Genomic DNA, 19,269 nt, shown 5'->3' with positions numbered 1-19,269 from the left:
TTTTTTTTTTTTTATAAATATGTTTTATTGATTTTTTACAGAGAGGAAGGGAGAGGGATAGAGAGTTAGAAACATCGATGAGAGAGAAACATCGATCAGCTGCCTCTTGCACACCCCCTACTGGGGATGTGCCCGCAACCAAGGTACATGCCCTTGACCGGAATCGAACCTGGGACCCTTGAGTCCGCAGGCTGACCCTCTATCCATTGAGCCAAACCGGTTTCGGCAAGAGTTAGCCTTTTAACACCACTTTTTAGCCCCACTGAAGTGTCTTCTCCATTGGCTAAGGACAAGTTTAAAGCCATGACTCGAGTAAGATACTAAGATTTGCCCTACTCTGTGAGTCTTTCCCCCACGCAGGGTGCTCCACAGAATGGAAAGCTTCAGAGCAGCTTCAAGCCCTCCTCCCTGTGACACTGAGAGGAAAGAGTTCTTGGGGACCGCCAGCTAAGACTAGAGCCTTATTACTGCCAATCACTGTCACGGAAAGGTCACACCATTCCCCTTCATTTGAGGAAAACAATGGGAATTTATCTGATGAACTAGAATACTGGTCAGTATTGGGAAACTTCAATGTTACAATATCTAATCAAACAGAGTGTACTGGTTCTGTGAACCACCTGAAAAAAGCAAATTATACAGAACTGGTTGTGGTATATCTATAAGAAATCTGAAATATACAGGCTTTTACACTGTTCTTAAGTGCTTTAAGTACTCTCTTTTTTAATATTAAATTTTAATAGCTCTAGTAGAAAGTGAGAAGGGCTCAAATTTTCACAAAAAAAATCCAAGACCAGTTTTACTGACACCAAAAAAACGAATGATGAATTCCCCCTATTCCAACCAGTTAGAAAATGAATACACATACAACAAGCTGGGAAACAGTTTAATTATCACTCACCAAAACCCATGGGAGATTGTTTAATGTTGACAGGGAGAAACTATTCCCCTCTCCTGCACCACAATGCCGTTCGTTTGGAGTAGCACTACGTCAGAAGTTCCTGGTTGTTTCGTCTACTTAAAACCAGAGGTAAGAAAACCTAAGACAGCAACTTCAGGCTCCAGTGCGAAACTATCCAAGTTCTCCTGGAGAGGTTTTCTCTCTGGAAGCAGCTCGTCCAGAGAAGCCATGCCCATGTGCCTTTCTGCTTCCAACTAGCCAGACAATTAAATGCCTCAAAATGCCCAAAGGTCCCAATATTTAGTCAAGGCATGTATGCAACAGGCCGCATGCTTTCTAGGTGTGATGAACAGTGTTGAGAAAGACACTGAAACATGGGCAGATCCCAAAGCACCAGTGCGCAGGCAGCCTGCAATCCCAAGTCTGGAACCAGCACGTCCTCCAGTGCCAGGCCTTTCTCGGCTTCGGTCTTAGAAGAAGATGATTTTTTTGTGCTTCGAGTTGGGTATTTGCCCCTTTGACTTTAACCTCCGAACAGCCTCCCTCATATGTTTGGGTTGCAGTGGTGGCATTTCTCCCCACTTCTCACACACATCCAGTGCTAAAGAGAGGTAAGGAGACAGTTTCGTGAGCACACCAGAGCTTATTCACAATCCTTCTGAGTACTGTAATTCTCATCAACTCTTCTAAGCTTGCTGAGGAAGTAAACCAAGGCATTTTCTCTAAAATGTACCATGTTGGCCCTGGCCAGCATGGTTCAGTGGTTAGAGCACTGGGCCTGGCACCGAAGGGTCTCAGGTTTGATTCCTGGTCAAGGGCACGCACTGGGGTTGCTAGTGATTAGCAGTGGGCAGCAGCCAAGCTATTTACTCGGTTAAGTATGGGAGCAGTTTCAAGGGTCAAAACATCAGTTCTAACTCCTCACACTGGTCAGCCCCAGTGACAGCCTTTCTTGTACCTTTTGGCAGCAGAAACGAACCAAGTTCATTGGAGAAAAATACAAGGTCTGCTTCTGTCACCCTGGGCTGCGGGCCGGAATCAGGAAGGGACATTTCCTAGATGTTTCCTAACTCCCAGTAGGAAGCGCTGAAGGACTAATGGTCACGTTCTGCTGAATACAAAGGTCCCCGCCCCCCTTGATCAACCTCTAGTGGAAGTGGAAACTACTACAGGGGCCTCATTAAGTCCCTCAGTCCCGATGTTCTTGAAAATAAGACCATCACAGGTTCAATCCATTACTTACACCAACACCACTCACCTTCTTCTACCACTTCCCCGACGAAAACCTTGGAAATACCCGACATAGCAATAACCACATTCTGAGACACGGAGGTGCCAGTGATGGACTGGATCAGCTGGAGAGAAGGACAAAGACTGATTAAAGCAGTCCAGCCCGGCTTCAGAAACAAGTGCCCACAGGAGCTCTGCACTGAGAGTGTTTGCCAAAGGCCATTGCTGAAATTGAGACTTGAAGCAACGATTCTGTGTGTTAAGACCAGGGGTCCTCAAACTTTTAAAACAGGGGGCCAGTTCACTGTCCCTCAGACCGTTGGAGGGCCGGACTATAGTTTAAAAAAAACTATGAACAAATTCCTATGCACACTGCACATATCTTATTTTGAAGTAAAAAAACAAAACAGCAAAAACACCCGCATGTGGCCCGCGGGCCGATGTTTGAGGACGCCTGGTCAAGACCCTATCCCTGGAATGCAAAACCGAAATTGGTCAAATTATTGAGGGACATGTTATTTTTATTTTCCCGCTTAAATGACCCCAACTTGCCTAACACGTCACTTCCAAATGCCAAGGGACATAACTCTGGATACCAGTTTGGTTCTCCCAGCTGATGAAAATGAAGTGTGATAGTCCATCCTTACCCTTTTAATGGCCGCCTTAGGGAAAGCTGAGCGGCGGTACATTTCATAACGGTTCAGCTGCTCCTCAGAAAAAGAAGAAACCAGGATTCTAGACAAAGATTCAGGTAATTAAGTTAACTTATAGGAAAGAATGCTTAAAATATTTATTACATCAATAAAATCAATTGTCAAATTGAAAATGAATTGTCAAGGGGTTGATGGTATTAGGTTAATGCTCATGAGGAATGAAAAAGTATTTCTACTCTTAAGGCACTTGAGAGTAAGTTAAACACAATTTCCTTTCTTACTTTATTAAGAACAAAAACTCAAACAACAATGTAGGTCACTGTATCATACCATATAGATTGTGTTTTCAGCCTTAGGCTCTCCTATAATGCGACCTTATTACACTTCACGTTATTGTAAAAATTTAATACATAAAGTTATGTTCAAACCAATAGTTTTCAACATTAACAGATTAAGGAGGAAAATTTTGTAAAATACATGGAAAAGGGTTAATACTCTATAGGAATGAATTCTTTCACATAAATAAAACAATGGCCATACCAATTTTATTTATTTATTAGATATATATATTTTTTATTGATTTCAGAGAGAAAGTGAGAGGGAGGGAGAGATAGAAACATCAATGATGAGAGAGAATCATTGATCAGCTGCCTCCTGCATGCCCTACTGGCAACCAAGCCCTCAACCTGGGCATGTGCCCCTGACTAGGAATGTGTCCTGATGTGGTTCATAGGTTGATGCTCAAACATTTAGCCATGTGGCTGGGCAGCCATACCAATTTTAGAAAATGAGCAAAGGACATGAACAGAACCTTTACAAAAACACCAATGGCCAATAAGTATAGAGGGAAAAAAATTAACTTTTACTAGTAAAGAAATTAAAATAATAAACAAGGTAACATTTTTCATAAACCAGATTGACAAGTATTAAAAAGAATGGTACTAAAGAGAATGGGAAGACAGAAAGTCATACATGCTGATAGAATGTGAAGTGGAACAACCTTTTTGGAGAAGAATTTAGAAATACGTATGAAAATCTTTTGAAAATATTCATACTATTTGAACTAGCAACTACACTTCCAGTTTATTTTAGGAATCAAATGGACAAGTATGCAAAGATGTGCATCATAATGTTGTAAAAAAAAATCCAAAACACAAGAACGGTTGCAGGGATTGGTTAAATTATGGCCCATCCACACAATGGAATACAATGTAGCCATTAAAAATGATGATTTACAGGCATATTTACTGACATGAAAACATTTAGCAATACATATCAAACATTAAAAAAAAAAACACATGAAAAGGTATATACCCTGGGTAAACTCTAAGTGATGGGATTATGGGTAACTTTTTCCCCCTATTTTTCTGTAGTCTCTGAATTATTTGCAATGAAACCATACTACTTTTACAATCAGAAAGCATAATGAGTTTATAAAAAAAAAAAAAATTAAAGGTCAAGAAAAATTTCTTTTTTTAAATTTATTTTTATTTTTTTTAAAATATATTTTATTGATTTTTTACAGAGAGGAAGAGAGAGGGATAGAGAGTTAGAAACATCGATGAGAGAGAAACATCGATCAGCTGCCTCTTGCACACCCCCTACTGGGGATGTGCCCGCAACCAAGGTACATGCCCTTGACCGGAATCGAACCTGGGACCCTTGAGTCCGCAGGCCGACGCTCTATCCACTGAGCCAAACCGGTCTCGGCAAGAAAAATTTCTTAATTTTGTGTGGTCAAGTTAGAGCCTGGCAATGGGGAAAGATCAGAAAGTAACTTACTGCATCTTCTGAATCTCATCTTCATCCACTTTCTGCTTCTTCTCTTTCTTTTCTTTGGTGTCTATTTTCAGTTTTTTGGCTGCAGGAGTGAGTAATGATGAGTCTTCCGTTTCAACTGCTGTTAAATCTGAGATGTCCTGACTCTTGAGCTGAGGAGATGAAAGAAACGCTTTTATATATTTGGCCTACTTTCCAGACTTGGATAAGGTAAGAAAACATCATTCTCATTACAACACAACAAATCCACTTATTCAATGGTAGGATACACTAGCTCCCCTAAAGAAATTTATAGCCTAGCTGTGGAAAGAAAAGTAGCTAAAAATCCAGTTTTCTTGTTTAGGTATGATCATAGCTCCCACATTTGTTTACAAGGGCAATAAAATGCCAAGGATCATGAGAACCTTTCCCCCTGCGCCCACTCTCCTAACCTCATTCTTTAGAGGGGATGTCAGAAAAGTCCTTTCCGTCCGGCCAGCTCTTCTGCTTCTAAATCTATAGATCTCTTTACTTGTGATGATTCCATGTGGAAAGAATATTAAAAAGAAGGCATCTTCTAATCAAAACAGTGTTTCTTTGAATTTGGAACATTTAAATGAGCTTCTCCCACATGTAGTACTCTTTTCTTCCTATCTTTTAATTCTACTGCATCATGCAAATATTTACTAGACTGAAAACTTTGTGAAGACAGGTTTGTCTCATTTATCTCACCCCACTAAAACATTTAGCATAGTTTTATTTATGCTAGATTAAAAAAATATATTTTTATTGATTTGAGAGAAGGGAGAGGGAAAGATAGAAACATCAATGATGAGAGAATCATTGATTGGCTGCCTACCTCACACTTGGGATCGAGACTGCAACCCAGGCATGTACCCTGATGGGGAATTGAACCTCGACCTTCCTGATTCATAGGTTGATGCTCAACCACTGACCCATGCTGGCCAGGCTATGCTAGATGTTTAATGTCTGTTTAATAACAAACAAACAAACAATCAAAATCCAAGCTTCATCCCCTCCAATTTAATTTACAATCTAAGGATACAACGAATCTCATTAATTTCACCTTTGTTTTTTCAAGAGGAACTCTCATTTAAACACAGGAATATGAGAGGTAAGTAACAGTTAGGATAGTATATCTTTGGCAACCGTTTCACTTTCTTCTCTACTTACTGATTATACAAGTTTTATAACCTCTTTGTGCTTCAGCAGTTTTGGTTATTTATATTTTCCTTAAAAATGAGGCATTTTTCTTTGATTTAAGGATTTATATAGTCTACACCTGAACATTAAATTTTCTTAAAACTTTAAAGATCTCTCTATCAGTGCCTATAGCCCTTATTTCATAATGTTGTGCACTTACATTCCAAATAACCAGGTTTTTATTATTTCTTATGTTTTTTAAAACATTCACTCATTAATACCTACTTTTATTCTTATCAACTTCTTGTTTCTACGTTCTTCTGATTTATTTTGTTCTTTTTCTGGTTTCTTGAGTTGGGTGCTTATTTTCAATATCTCCTGCTTGTTAATATAAATATGTAAGGCTATGAATTTTTCTTTAAGGTTTTGATCAAACCCCTTGGATTTGATGGTAGTGTCTCTTAGTTAATTCCTTTAATCTAGGGGCCATTTAGAAAACAGTTTAAAGTGTCCAGGTGTTAGTTTTTTGGGGGGTGCGAGTGGAAGTGGGAACTTTTTGTTGTTAAATTTCAAGTTTATTGCACTATTCTAACAGGATGTGGCCTGTTATGATTTCTACTTTTAAGAATTTTTGCTTTTCTGTGTGGTCCGGTTTATGGTCAATTTTTAAAAGTGTTTTGGAAGCATAAAAAAGTTACATTTTCTGTTGGGTACAAATTTCTGTATGTGGTGAACTCTCTATTGAAATAAGCTAATATTCCTCAAATCCTTTTTGTTTTTGAGATGTTTCAAAGTTTCTGTTTTTTAAAAATGTATTTTTATTGCTAAGGAAAGGAGAGGAAGAGAGAGAGAGAGAGAGAGAGAGAACCATTGATCGGCTGTCTCCTGCACACCCCACAATGAGGATCTAGCAGGCAACCTGGGCATGTGCCCTGACCTGGAATCGAACTGTGACCTGTGACCTCCTGGTTCAGAGGTCGATGCTCAACCAGAGCCAGGCCAGCGAGGTCAAAGGTTCCTTTTTAAAAGTTTCACAACAGCCAAAACCGGTTTGGCTCAGTGGATAGAGCATTGGCCTGCGGACTGAAAGGTCCCAGGTTCGATTCCGGTCAAGGGCATGTACCTTGGTTGCAGGCACATCCCCAGTAGGGGGTGTGCAGGAGGCAGCTGATCGATGTTTCTCTCTCATCGATGTTTCTAACTCTCTATCCCTCTCCCTTCCTCTCTGTAAAAAATCAATAAACTATATTAAAAAAAAAGTCTTTTAAAAAAAAAGTTTCACAACATTTTTCTTTTTCTAAAAGTTCTTACTTTCTATCCTATCTAATAAAAGAGCAATATGCAAATTGACCGTAACTCTAACACACAAGATGGCCACCGCAAGATGGCCAGCAGGGGAGGGCAGTTGGGAGGGACCAGGCCTGCAGGGGAGGGCAGTTAGGCATCAATCAGGCTGGCAGGGGAGTGGTTAGGGGGTGATCAGGTCAGCAGGCAGAAGCAGTTAGGGACAATCAGGAAGGCAGGCAGGCGAGCAGTTGGGAGCCAGCAGTCCTGGATTGTGAGAGGGATGTCCAACTGCACGTTAGGGATCGGGCCTAAATGGGCAGTAGGACATCCCGCGAGGGGTCCCAGATTGGAGAGGGTGCAGGCTGGGCTGAGGAACCCCCCCTCCCCTGCATGAATGTCATGCACCGGGCCTCTAGTATTTTAATAAAACTTGATGCTCTGAAAGGCTGTTTGTGTCTAATCTAATATCCTTACTTGATCTCTTTAAGCGCCAAACTTACAGCTCTAAGAGCCTACGATTCTCTCTCTAGAAGGGGAACCCAGAGAACACCGAGCTTCTGGTCCCCTGGCTGACGCTCGGCTAGCGATCCGTGCGGTGCTTTGGCCTGGCACAACTGATGGGTCTAGTGTGTTTATGCCATAGAGAGACCCTTGGACATAGGTGATTAAACCGGTAGCTCCCTCAGCCTCCCTTTAACGAGTCTGCTGCCTAGAATAACAAGTTATGCTTAAGCAACGTCTGTGAGAAACCACACCGCAGTGGAAGGGATTCTAGGAATCCTGGGTTCTCGCTCTTGCACTGTCTCAGTGTGACATCGGATCCCAATTTCCTCACCAGGAAAACCAAGACGCTATTAAAATTCCCTTAGAAGGAGTTTTAATAGTGAAGGGTGGGGATTAAATATATGAACCCAGTGCTCGGGTCTCCCGGACCGGACCAGCACTCCAGTGTTGTCTCCGCCCACCCCGACCCGCCTCCACGACTGCCGATCAGAGGGATCGTGCGTCCCAATGGTCTTGGCCGGGCGGGGGGTGGGGGTCCACAGGCAGGAGGTTGCGCAGCCAGAGCACAATCGCGGGGTCCTCTCGGCCCCGCCAACGTCTCCCTACCTCGCCTTCCTCAGCCGCGGCTTCTTTCAAGTCCCCGTCTCCGTCCGCGTCCGTTTCCTCCGGGTGTCCGTCCGCGTCGGTGGCCCCAGGGCCCGCGGGGGCTGCGGCCGCCTCGTCGGACGCCCCTGTCTCTCCGCCTTTTTCCGCGGGCGACTCGCAGGCGCCATCCATCGCAGCCGAACGTGGGACCGCGGGTCGCGGCGCCGCCACACACGGGGGCTGGAAGCTCACTTCCTGTCGTCGCGCCGCGATGACGTCACCCGCGGCTCCTCCGCCGTCATTCAGAGGCGACGTCCGGGCCCCGCTTTAAGTGTGGCGGTGGGCGAGGGCACGGGTTTCAGCCGGTGGACTCCCCATCCTGGGAAAGCCGCCTTTTAAAGGAGAGCTGCACGGTGTACCGGAGGACTCCCCTCTCCGTGCCGCCTCCAAGCCCGCCACGTCAGTGAACTCCGTCCTTCCCCGCTTCCCCGGCCGGCGGGAGGGGAGCGCCGTCCGCGAAGCGCGTGGGACGCGGCTCCCGGCGACGTGCTCGCTGGGCCTCGGCCGCGGCTCCACGGGCCTGGCTCCCACCGCGAGCACCTTGGAAGAAAAGTAGCGTGAACGGAATCTGCCCAGCCCATTTGTCCACTGCGCACCCCTGAGCGCCCACTTCGGGCCAGGGGCAGTGCTAGTGCCCGAAACAAACCTAGTTTATGCCCAATTAAAAGGCTTTTCCAGTCACTGGCACTCAGGGTCGGGGTCCGTTTCCCACACCTGACTTTCCCCGGCAGACTGGTTAATTCCATCAAAAGTAAGAGGGAGGTTCTTTTATTTTGAGTTTCACTTTAGGAGCCCTTTCAGGGACTGGGAGCATGAAGTGGGTGTATTTTTATTTTAGAATTTTGCTCCCTTCCGTCGTTGAGGTACTGAGGGGCATTTTATTCGCCCCTGGGCCCCTGGGCCCCCGCACCCATTCCATCATTTATGCGCACTGAAGAATGGACTAGGAATGCCGGTGCGCGTTACCACATTGCCCTCTTTGTTTCTACGGCCTGCATTACCGTATTCACGTCTGGGCTCCAACACCTCTGGGAAGAGCGCACGTCGGGAGGCGGACGCAGGTGGGCCCGCGGCTCCCTTCACCTGTACCGGGGCGACCGCGCGGCGCTCTGCTCTCGCCCCTGGAGGCCCCGCTGGCCACCGCGCGGCCCACGTGGCTCCCACGGCCACCTGTGCCGCCCGCGAGCCCCGCCCAGCTAGGTGGGCGCAGGGCGGGCGCAGGGCGCCGTGACGCGTGACGCCGGATCCCGGAAGTGACGCGCTGTTGGGGAGGGGGGAGGCGGGGGGAGGGGGGTGGTGTCCCCGGCCGGTTTTGGGGGGGTGCGTTGCCCGGAGACGGAAAGTTTGGGAGCCTGAGCCGGCTCGGCTGCGGCCCCGGGCGGGGGTCCAGGGGGCGGTGGCCCTGGGGATGGGGAAGGAGCAGGAGCTGCTGGAGGCGGCCCGCACCGGGCACCTCCCGGCCGTGGAGAAGCTGCTGTCCGGGAAACGGCTCTCCTCTGGCTTCGGGGGCGGCGGCGGCGGCGGCGGCGGCGGCTCCGGAGGCGGCGGCGGCGGCCTCGGCTCTTCGAGCCATCCCCTCTCCAGCCTGCTCAGGTGGGTAACGGGCCCCGGGCAGCCGGGCAGCCGCCTGGGGACTAGTCTCCTGGGTCCCTAGAGAGATCGAGGCTCCAGAGACCCGGGCGGGTGGGTTTTCGGGGTGCCCCGAGGCGAGGGCAGACGGCCATCGGGACCAGGGACGCTGGTGCGGGTCCGAGAGGCGCCGGGCTCTCCAGGTCTGGTCTCCTGACCTGGCTACGAAGAATGGTGGGAGTGCCCAGGTGGCAGCCAATGCCGCATGGCACAGCCCGGCTTCGCCCTCGCCCGCTGTAGGGTGCCAGCTGTCGTATGTAACAAGCCACTTTAGAGCAAAATATATATATTTTAAAAATCGCCCTCTCCTCCTGCAGAAACTGCCCATCCTTGCAGAATCTCGCGGCGCCCCTGGAGGAAATTCTCTTGCTTCCCTCCTTTTGGGAACTTGGAATCTCCCTCCGGGCTCTGCAGGACCTGGCTTTTGTTGTTTACATTAAAATTGCCTCTGGACTTAACACCTTTAGAGTGTTCTTTGAGCCCGTCTTGTGCTTGAAGCTCAAACTCGAGTTCCTTGTAGTGAACCTCATTGGATTAGCCAGCCTGTTAAGTGGCATATGCAGGATTCATCAGGGGCTTATTCGTCAAGAAATAAAGCTTTAGAGAGACTTGTTTAGGAAACTGAGGGGTGCTCTCCACTTCTCCAAGGTCTGTTGTTAAAATAAACCCTTGAACCTGAGCTGTAAGGATGGGGAAGAAGAGATCACTTTTGCGTGGCTTGGAGGGAGGGATTGTCAGTGTGAGTAAAATGTGTTGGTTCAGCAGCACTTTCATAGCCTGTTTTCTTTTCCTTCCTTGTTCTTTTGAGGTTTTTAAGAAGTGGAAGTTCATTTAGAAATGGCTTGGTTTGCTTTTGTTCCCTTTTAGTTTATGTAACATCAGTTTGGGTGAGCTTGGACCAAGGAAGCCCAAGGCTCTAATAAATTGTTAGGCATTAAGCACCGAGTGGGAACCTCGCTCTAATATAGAAAGATTTTTAAAGGTAATATAAGAGAAGAACTCTCCTTAGTTCTTTTGGGGATTAAAACACCAGTACTTTTGCTGCAATTTCTCCAGCCCCTGGAAAAATGCTTTCCCACAATTGGCACTCAGGGTTTGTTGAGGAAGAGTATTAGAGGACAATACATTTCTAAATAAACTGATGGTAATACCGTAATTGTTAGTAGTTCAGAGAAATGAGATATCCCTTTGGGATGAGATGGATATCAGGGCTTCCTGGAGGAGGGGGACTTCAGCTGGCTTTGAAGGAAGTAAGGATCTGGGTAGGCGAAGTAGAGTGTGCCAGGTGGGCACACCTCGCGGGGAGGCACAGAGTGGGAACGGAAACTTACGTGGTGGGAGTGGGACGCTGGGAGAACTTCCTGCTGGAGCCTTGAGTGGCAATGCTAAGCTGATGGACACATTTCCATCCTTCGGAGTGATTTCGTCTTCTCATGTTTATATTCCCAGTCCCTACATCACAGGTGTTGAAAAATGTACTTCAAATGAGTGAATTGGGTTTTGAATCTTGCCTGGATCACTTTGATATTTCTGTACTTCTTGATGTCTGAGAGATGAGAAAGACTACAAGTTCGGAGGTGCCTGTTTCTAATGAGTTGAATGATGTAGCATTTGGAGGTTTGCCAGATACCGTAACCCCCAGTGTATCTGCTGAGGTGAGACGCTTTCATGTCTCTCCTGCCTTCAAGTACAGGTCACGTCACTCTTGGTGCTCTCACTCCGAGGCTGTTGAAATTTTGCTGAGGATTTAGCTGCCATGTAGTTAAGAAAGCCTAGGAAATCTTTGATGAGCACAGTGTTTTTACTTGGGGCCTCCTGCTAATAGAATATGTCCAGTTTGTCATAGAGTGTGGATGGTGGTGTCTCCATTCCCTGCGTGGGAGAGCTGACTCCTGACCTGCTGCTGTGGCTGTTGGAGAGATGGTAATAGCCTAGGGGCCAGCGTCTCCTCCCTGTGACCCCCAGGGGCGGGGGCATCTGCAGGCACTTGTTACACTAGGTGTGTCATTAATTAGAGGTGACTGGTTCAATCTAGCGAGAGACTTGTAAGCAACCCAGACCGTGTGTTTAAATAATCCCTAGGTCAGCATGTCCTGCCTTTTGAGATTTGGAAATAGTAAAGGGTGGGTCCCCTGCCCACACTCCCCACCTCAGGGACCCTGGGTGGAATCATAGTTTCAGACTTGGCCTTTGAATTGGCTTTCCTGTCCTGCCCCCACTGGTACTGCCAACTGCAGGCGACGCTTGTCCAGCTGTTTAAGTGACGAAGTAAAGCGGCGGGAGTAGGAGCTTACAGCTGCAGTGCATATAAACGTTCCAAACCACACGTGTGTTTATCTTTTCATTTATCAATCTGTCCCTCTAGTCCTCTATGTATGACCCTCCCCCTCACTCCACAAAAGCTTTGTGCTTCTTCTTAAGCCACACAGTGCCCCCTCTCTGACCCCTCCCCTTTTCTCTTCCACTGCTTGGGCTTAGGTCTTAGCTTCGCAAAGCTGTCCCTAATGACCCAGTGCACACTGATCTCCCAGGCTTCCACTTTGGAACCCATCATCTGTCGTGTACAGTAGTTGTCGACGAATACTTTGCTTGCCCAACTTTCACAGTTTGTTGCTTTGGCCTGTCAGTATAGTGCTTCCATATAGTAACCCTCACCATTGAGAATGTACCTGAGAGTCAGCATAGAAGACTTCTAGAGTAAAAAAAAAAGTTATTAACTGCCTGTCCTTCCGACCTTCCCTTATTTACCTCGTACATCAGGGGCCGCGGAGTACCGTGCTGAGGCCATTTGTCTGGAGTCAGACTGCCTGGGTTCGTGCTGTTACCGCCACTGACTATACAGATTACTCAGCCACTTTGAACCTTAATATCTGCGTATCAAATGGGATAATATTACCTGCCTTATAGTACTGTCTTAGGTAATATGTGGAAGAAACCCCAATTTCTGGCACATTGCAAGTACTCACTGCTAGCCATCCTCAGTTCAGTTCAGCACATACCGTTTTGCCATGCTGCACCTGCTGTGTGCTAAGTACCATGCCAGACATTTTAAATTTCGCACTTGGGTATCTTTTCCAAACTTTGGCAGATTAGAAACAGGAAATAAGGGAGCGGACCTGCTCAGGCAGGCACATTAATGCCATTCACTTACCCAATGTTTACCCGTCCTCTACTTTGTGCCAGGCCGATTGCTAGACACACTGCAAAGTTTTAGCTCAGACCTGGCATATCGTAGGGACTCTTATCAAAATTAGTCAGTCCCACCCACGCCTTCCCCCCCAGGAGCCTTGCCTTTCCCTCTCCTAAGCTCCAAGGGCCCTTCTGCTGCCTCTGTAACTTGTTTCCCGAGCCTGCACAGTCCAGCTGGCTCACCGCTACCTCTCTAACTTCCTAAATAAACTTTCTCACACTTGGAATAAAAAAAATTAGTCCCTCTCCCAATACATGGTCTTACAGTGTTTATGATATTATGTTATGTTTGTATGATTGACCAAATAAACAGAAAAAGCAATTAAAATCTAGGATCTCTCCCCCACCCCCTCCCCAGTAATTTGAGACTATTAACATAGAGGTATATAGCCCTATACACCGGGTGAGGCCCCAGGTATCACCAAACTATAGCTTAGTGCTATAATTCCTGTTTATTGTGACTCTTAGCCATTAAATAAAGATTAATTTACGTTCACTATAGCTTGTTAATGAAAGGAGGAAAAACATTTTGGTTTTCTATCCACAATGATTCAGATGTAATTTTTGTTACTTAAGAGGATAAGAAGGAGATTACCTAGAAAGCGTAGCTGTCCACAGTATCTAGTGCTACAGAGCTTCTGGAGAGCATGGATTTTACTTTCTATAATGGCTCATGTCCTGATAGTTGAACAGGTGCATGCCTTCCGTCTGTAGCTTGGACAGGCACGGCGCTAAACTATTTTCACAAATTGGGTTTTCCCTTTGTCACCCTTACGTCTGAGTGGAGCCGATTCTTGTACTGGGGGCTCATGCCCATCAGCTCGTTCACCCCTGTCTCATCCCCAGTGGCTTTTCCAGAGCAGCGACCTTCACCATGAAGCTCCGTGAGTTTCCCCAGTTCAAACTTGGCTTCTTCAGCATTTGACTTTCTGACAAAGACATCTTGGAGTGGATAACCAGCCTCTCCCACGCCTTTCCCAATGCGATCTGGAGTCAGTTCATGGACTTCGTTCAAGTCATTTGTCTGCTCTCTCAGGTCATGATTTCCATCATCTTCCGGGTTTGGCAGACCTGTTGATGAGCATAAGAGTAAGAGGTCTTCTGAATCTGATGGTTTTTATTTTAATTTTTAGTAAAACCAACACAGAACAGATGAAGCAAATAACCATCCGTAGTCTTGATACCGACATGAGCTTCAGTCATGGTCTGCCATGTATTGACTGTGGGTAAGAGCCAGGCCATGGAAATTAGGCAGTTTTTGCCCTGAGTGTCCTCAGTAATAAGCTTGAGTTTTCTAAATGCAACTTCATTCTGCAGGTCAGTGAGGCTCATTTAAAAAATGAGACCCTTGAGACCATCAGATGCAATTTTGGTTCCTCGAATTCTCGTGACTAATGTTTTCCCACATTTCGTATATTGAGCGTAGCGGGGGCTTGCACGGCATGCCAGTCTCTCTCAGAGAATGGGTCAGGCGCATTCTTCTGCTCCCTTTCTGCCCTTGGCGAGGGCACTGGGTCCTGATGGCCGCCTCGGTGCTGCTCAGCGAGCCGGAAGAGCGGAAGTGCACCTCGCCAAACGTCTTCTCCCTCCGGTATTTTTTAGCTGTGGGCCATGGCGGACACCCAGATTCCCACGTGCCGGAGAGTTTATGGTTAGGGAAACCACTGATTTCCAGGAAAGCAGCGTCTATATGAGAATTCCCTAAGATCTGAGTTAAAGATGAATTCTGTCAACTTAAGGGCAGACAGATCTGAGAAAAGGAAACGTTAAGAAAAAACATCATGTATTAACTTCAAACTGTAGTTGAATTATGAGCTACATACGTGTGTGAAAGTGAATGTGTGTGAACGATGTGAACTAACACACTGCCGAGGGCTCAGAAGCACAGAGAAACGGAGGCAGAGGCCGCCATCGAGGAGAGACTGTCCTGGTTTAGATAGATTCTACACGTGGCTTCGCAAGCATGCGAAGAGGGAGTAAGAAAGGACCAGCCAGGGAAACCTGCTGGAGAAATAGAAACATTTATAGACATTTATCTGCGTTCACATTCATTGTAGCGATAAGTGTGGCTATAAACTTGTTTTTACTCTACCATTTGGGGTGGGGGCGGGGGGGGGGGCAGGGAAGACTATCCAAAAACAGCCAGAGTTTCCCAAAGATATGGAAAGCTTCTGAAATAAGAAGTGAAGAATGAAAAGTTTTGAAAAATGGACTCCATTTTAGGAACAATACCAGGTTCTCTCAAATGTCAGAAGATATGACAAATTGTTCATTGTTTTTTAAAGAAAGATCCCTAATATTTATTTAAGGAATTTAGACTTAAAAGATGAGAGAGCGGTTAGCATAACCCCTCCATGGAAAGCGGCTTTCATCCACCCCCAGAGGCATCTGTGGCCTCTTTCCTTTCGCCTCCCGCGGGGCAGCTTTCTTGTGACTGTGCCTGTTTGGGGCAAAATGATTTGACGGTCCCTAGCGAGAGGGCGGCTGGGAGCCTGTGAGGATTGTAGAGTGGGAGGTGCTGGAAACGGGATCTCAGGGATTGTCTGCTGTAAGTTCCTGCTCTTCTGAGAGAATGCAAAAATAAAATCAAAGCGAAAAACAGCTCCCCATTAGGATAGCAGTTTTCAGGATCTCCCACGAAACCTCCTTAATTCATTGAAGTGGCTTTTAGAGAGCTTTTTAAAATACTTCTCTTAAGCAGAATGCAGTTTCCTTGTTAAAAACACACACAACACAAAACAAAGCAAGATAGCATGCCTGGATATGTGGTAATTTTACATCTAAAAATCTAGAAAGCGCCTAATCTAAACTGAGTAAGGGATCTACTTGTGGTGAAAGATAATTTGGAAGTTTGATAACAGATCTCCCTTTTTCTTTGTCCTCCAATTGAAGTTCAGTTTTTACTGTCTTGGTTACAAAAATTAGAGACAGGAAACAGTGAAACAGCCTTGTGGTCTGAAGAATGTGATTTGTATCCAGTCAGCCTCAGCATGTTCACTGCCCCGGAGGTTATGGCCCCAGTGAAAGTTGCGTCCTTGGCCAGGAAAATCCCTTCAGGAGGGTTTCCCCTCTTCCCCCCCCTGGTTCACCCCAAACAGCTGTGAATTTAGGTTTGCAAAAAGGAAGTCAAGGCTATCTCTGCCTTAGTCTTCAGTAGGGAAAGTAAATTACCGAGTTTTACAGTCCAGAGACACCAAGGAAACCCCAAACGTAGATGGTGGAGCGTTTGCTCTTGGAAATGCCAGGCTCTCCTGTGGGCAGGAACTTGGTTTTTCTGGAGAAAATGTTCCCACACTGACTTCCCAAAGATTACTGGGAGATTCTCTGTGGTACAGAAAATTATATCGTTACATTCATAGGACATCTTCAGATAACTTTGGTGTGGTTAGAGTTAATGGTAGTAATGCTACAAATTATATGGTAAGGCTTCATATTTATCCTTTCTCAGTAATTTGTAGATCAAGTTGGTTTAGTTTACAAATCAAAAAAGTTTTTAAAACAAAAGTCAGTTGTCTCTGCTTTACTTGTGATGTTATTACCACTATTAAGAACTGCCCCTGCCCGGCCAGAGTTGCTTAGTGGTTAAGCATCGATCTATGAACCAGGAGGTCATGGTTTGATTCCTGGCCAGGGCGCATGCCCAGGTTGTGGGATTGATCCCCACTTTGGGGCCTGCAGAGACAGCCAATCAATGATTCTCTCATTGTTGATGTTTCTCTCTCTCTCTCCTCCTCCCCTTTCCTCTCTGAAATCAATAAAAAGTATTAAAAAAAAAAAAAAAAAAAAAAAAGAACTGCCCCGGCTTGCTAGCTTACTTAGTAGCATAGCCCCTAAGGGCCAGGTTCTATCCCAACTCTGCCTGTGACGTAGGCAAGTTATATAACCCCTCTGAGCACCTGTGTCTTTATTTGTATAAGGGTCTGGGACAGTGCCCACCTCCTGAAGCAGCATCACATGAGCTAAATGTATATGACAGTGTTTGCCACCTGTGATGATTCTGAAATGATAATCCTGTGTGTTAAGAACATACTTTTTATTAAAGATGCAATTTTAAAATTTATTATTGACTAGAAGCCCGGTGCACAAAATTCGTGCACGGCGGGGGGTTGTCCCTCAGCCCAGCCTGTACCTTCTCCAATCTGGGACTCCTGGAGGGATGTCCGACTGCCCGTTTAGGCCCGATCCCACCCGATCCCACCAGGATCGGGCCTAAACGGGCAGTCGGACATCCCTCTCACAATCCAGGACTGCTGGCTCCCAACTGCTTGCCTGCCTGCCTTCCTGATTGCCCCTAACCGCTTCTGCCTGCCAGCCTGATCACCCCCTAACCACTCCGCTGCCAGCCTGGTTGATTCTTAACAGCTCCCCTGCCAGCCTGTTTGCCCCCAACTTCCCTCCTCTGCCAGCCTGGTCACCCCTAACTGCCCTCTCCTGCAGGGTTGATCACCTCAAACTGCCCTCCCTTGCAGGCCGGGTGCCTCCCAACTTCCCTTTCCTGCTGGCCATCTTGTGGTGGCCATCTTGTGTCCACATGGGGGCAGGATCTTTGACCACATGGGGGCAGCTATATTGTGTGTTGCAATGATGATCAATCTGTATATTACTCTTTTATTAGATAGGATAGAGGCCTGGTGCATGGGTGGGGGCCAGCTGCTTTGCCCTGAAGGGTGTCCCAGATCAGGGTGGGGTTCCCTTGGGGCGTGGGGCGGCCTGAGCGAGGGGCCTGTGGTGGTTTGCAGGCCAGCCACGCCCCCTGGCAACCCAAGCAGAGGCCCTGGTATCTGGAATTTATTTTCCTTCTACAATTGAAACTTTGTAGCCTGGAGCGGAGCCAAGCCTGCTGCTCCCTCCAGGGCGGCAGACATTTCTGTGGCAGTTAATTCACCTTCTACAATTGAAACTTTGTAGCCTTAAGCGGGTGGGCCCGGCCAGGGTGTGTAGAAAGCTTTGTTTCCCCTGTTGCTGCCGGCAACCCTGGCCTGCTCTCTCAAGCTCCATTCTGCCGCCATTTGTTTGAATTTCTTTACCTTCTATAATTGAAACTTTGTAGCTTCAGTGGAGGCTTAGGCCTGCAACAGCTATTGGAAAGCTTGGCTTGCTCTGTTACCTGGGAAACCTTGCTCTCTGTGGCTGTAGCCATCTTGGATAGGGTTAATTTGCATACCTACCCTGATTGGCTGGTGGGCATGGCTTGGCTGGTGGGCGTGGCTTATGTAGCGGAGTGATGGTTAATTTGCATATTACCATTTTATTAGAGAGGATAGCAGGGGCACCCATCCTTTTCAGATACGAGTCCCATTTTGAAAAGCCTAAAAATGGCAATGGAGGCAAAGTTACAAACTGATACAGGTCCGCAATTTCTTGCCCAAAACCTTGGGGTTTAGAATCCAGAACCTTTGGGTTTGGGAGGGTAATATGAGCCCCTGGTGGGACCTGGGGCAGCACTGGAGCATATTTCCGCTGTGAGATCTGTAAACACAGTGAGTGGAGTTAGTGTGAAGCAGCTCCATGTTGGTTTAGGTCAGGTTCTGTACCTAAAGGAGTTGCCACTAAGCGTCTGAAAATGCTTTTTGGATTTCTGAATTGTAGATAAAGGAATCCGGACCTCTGCCTTTATTATAGAAAAATTGCTAGACTCATAAAAACACAAAGAAGAAAATAAAATCATCTATAATTCCACTACCTAAAGAAATTAACTGTTGTAATTTGGGTGAACACACTTTGGTCTTTTTTCTATGCGAACTTTTTTTCCTTTTTTTAAAGAAAAACAAATGACAACCCTAATCGGTTTGGCTTAATGGCTAGAGCGTTGGCCTTCAGACTGAAAGGTCCCAGGTTCGATTCCGGTCAAGGGCATGTACCTTGGTTGCGGGCACATCCCAGTAGGAGGTGTGCAGGAGGCAGCTGATCGATGTTTCTGATGTTTCTCTCTCATCGATGTTTCTAAGTCTCTATCCCTCTCTCTTCCTCTCTGTAGAAAATCAATAAATATATATATTTTTAAAAAAAGATTACTATGTTGCCCAGGCACATCCTCTTAAAAAAAAAAAAAGAAAAGCAAATGACATTGTTCTGTACATTGTCTCTGATTTCCACTTACTATATTGTGAACACTTTCCCATTTTCTATTCTTCTCAACCTTATTTTAAATGGGTAAGTGGTATTCCACAGTGTGTACGAACTGTAACTCATCGAATCCCTCCCCTGCCATCAGACAACAGTTTGAGTTTTTCGCTATTGAAACAGCACTGTATGTACATCCTTGTAGGTGGTTTTTGTGCACACTCATGCTTGTAACGTTTTATATAC

The 19,269-nt window shown here is 46.3% G+C and overlaps 2 protein-coding genes across 7 annotated transcripts in view; one reads left to right on the top strand and one right to left on the bottom strand.

Annotated features, from left to right (window-relative positions):
* Nucleotides 1-39: 39 nt before the first annotated feature.
* TAF11 (TATA-box binding protein associated factor 11) lies at nt 40-9,348 on the bottom strand. Its single transcript, XM_079780011.1, has 6 exons — nt 9,144-9,348; nt 8,104-8,682; nt 4,567-4,715; nt 2,779-2,866; nt 2,160-2,256; nt 40-1,502 (listed from the first exon to the last, which is right to left on the bottom strand). Exons 2-6 carry the CDS (start codon nt 8,272-8,274, stop codon nt 1,372-1,374), a joined length of 636 nt encoding a protein of 211 aa, XP_079636137.1. The 5' UTR covers nt 8,275-8,682; nt 9,144-9,348; the 3' UTR covers nt 40-1,371.
* Nucleotides 9,349-9,464: 116 nt separating this feature from the next.
* ANKS1A (ankyrin repeat and sterile alpha motif domain containing 1A) overlaps nt 9,465-19,269 on the top strand; it is a 174,603-nt gene continuing 164,798 nt past the window's right edge. For 5 of the 6 annotated variants that reach the window (XM_079779998.1, XM_079779995.1, XM_079779999.1 and 2 more), the window contains exon 1: nt 9,466-9,735. In XM_079779998.1, the coding sequence (XP_079636124.1) occupies nt 9,551-9,735 (185 nt within the window). In that variant the 5' untranslated portion in view covers nt 9,466-9,550. Of the gene's footprint in view, nt 9,736-19,269 lie in introns of all 6 variants that reach the window. The other variant, XM_079779994.1, reaches the window with a different exon arrangement.

Source organism: Cnephaeus nilssonii (assembly GCF_951640355.1).
Source record: "Cnephaeus nilssonii genome assembly, chromosome: 9".
Classification (NCBI taxonomy): Eukaryota; Metazoa; Chordata; class Mammalia; order Chiroptera; family Vespertilionidae; genus Cnephaeus; species Cnephaeus nilssonii.
The sequence above is the reverse complement of the archived record's forward strand: the minus strand, read 5'-3'. Positions and strand labels throughout refer to the sequence as shown.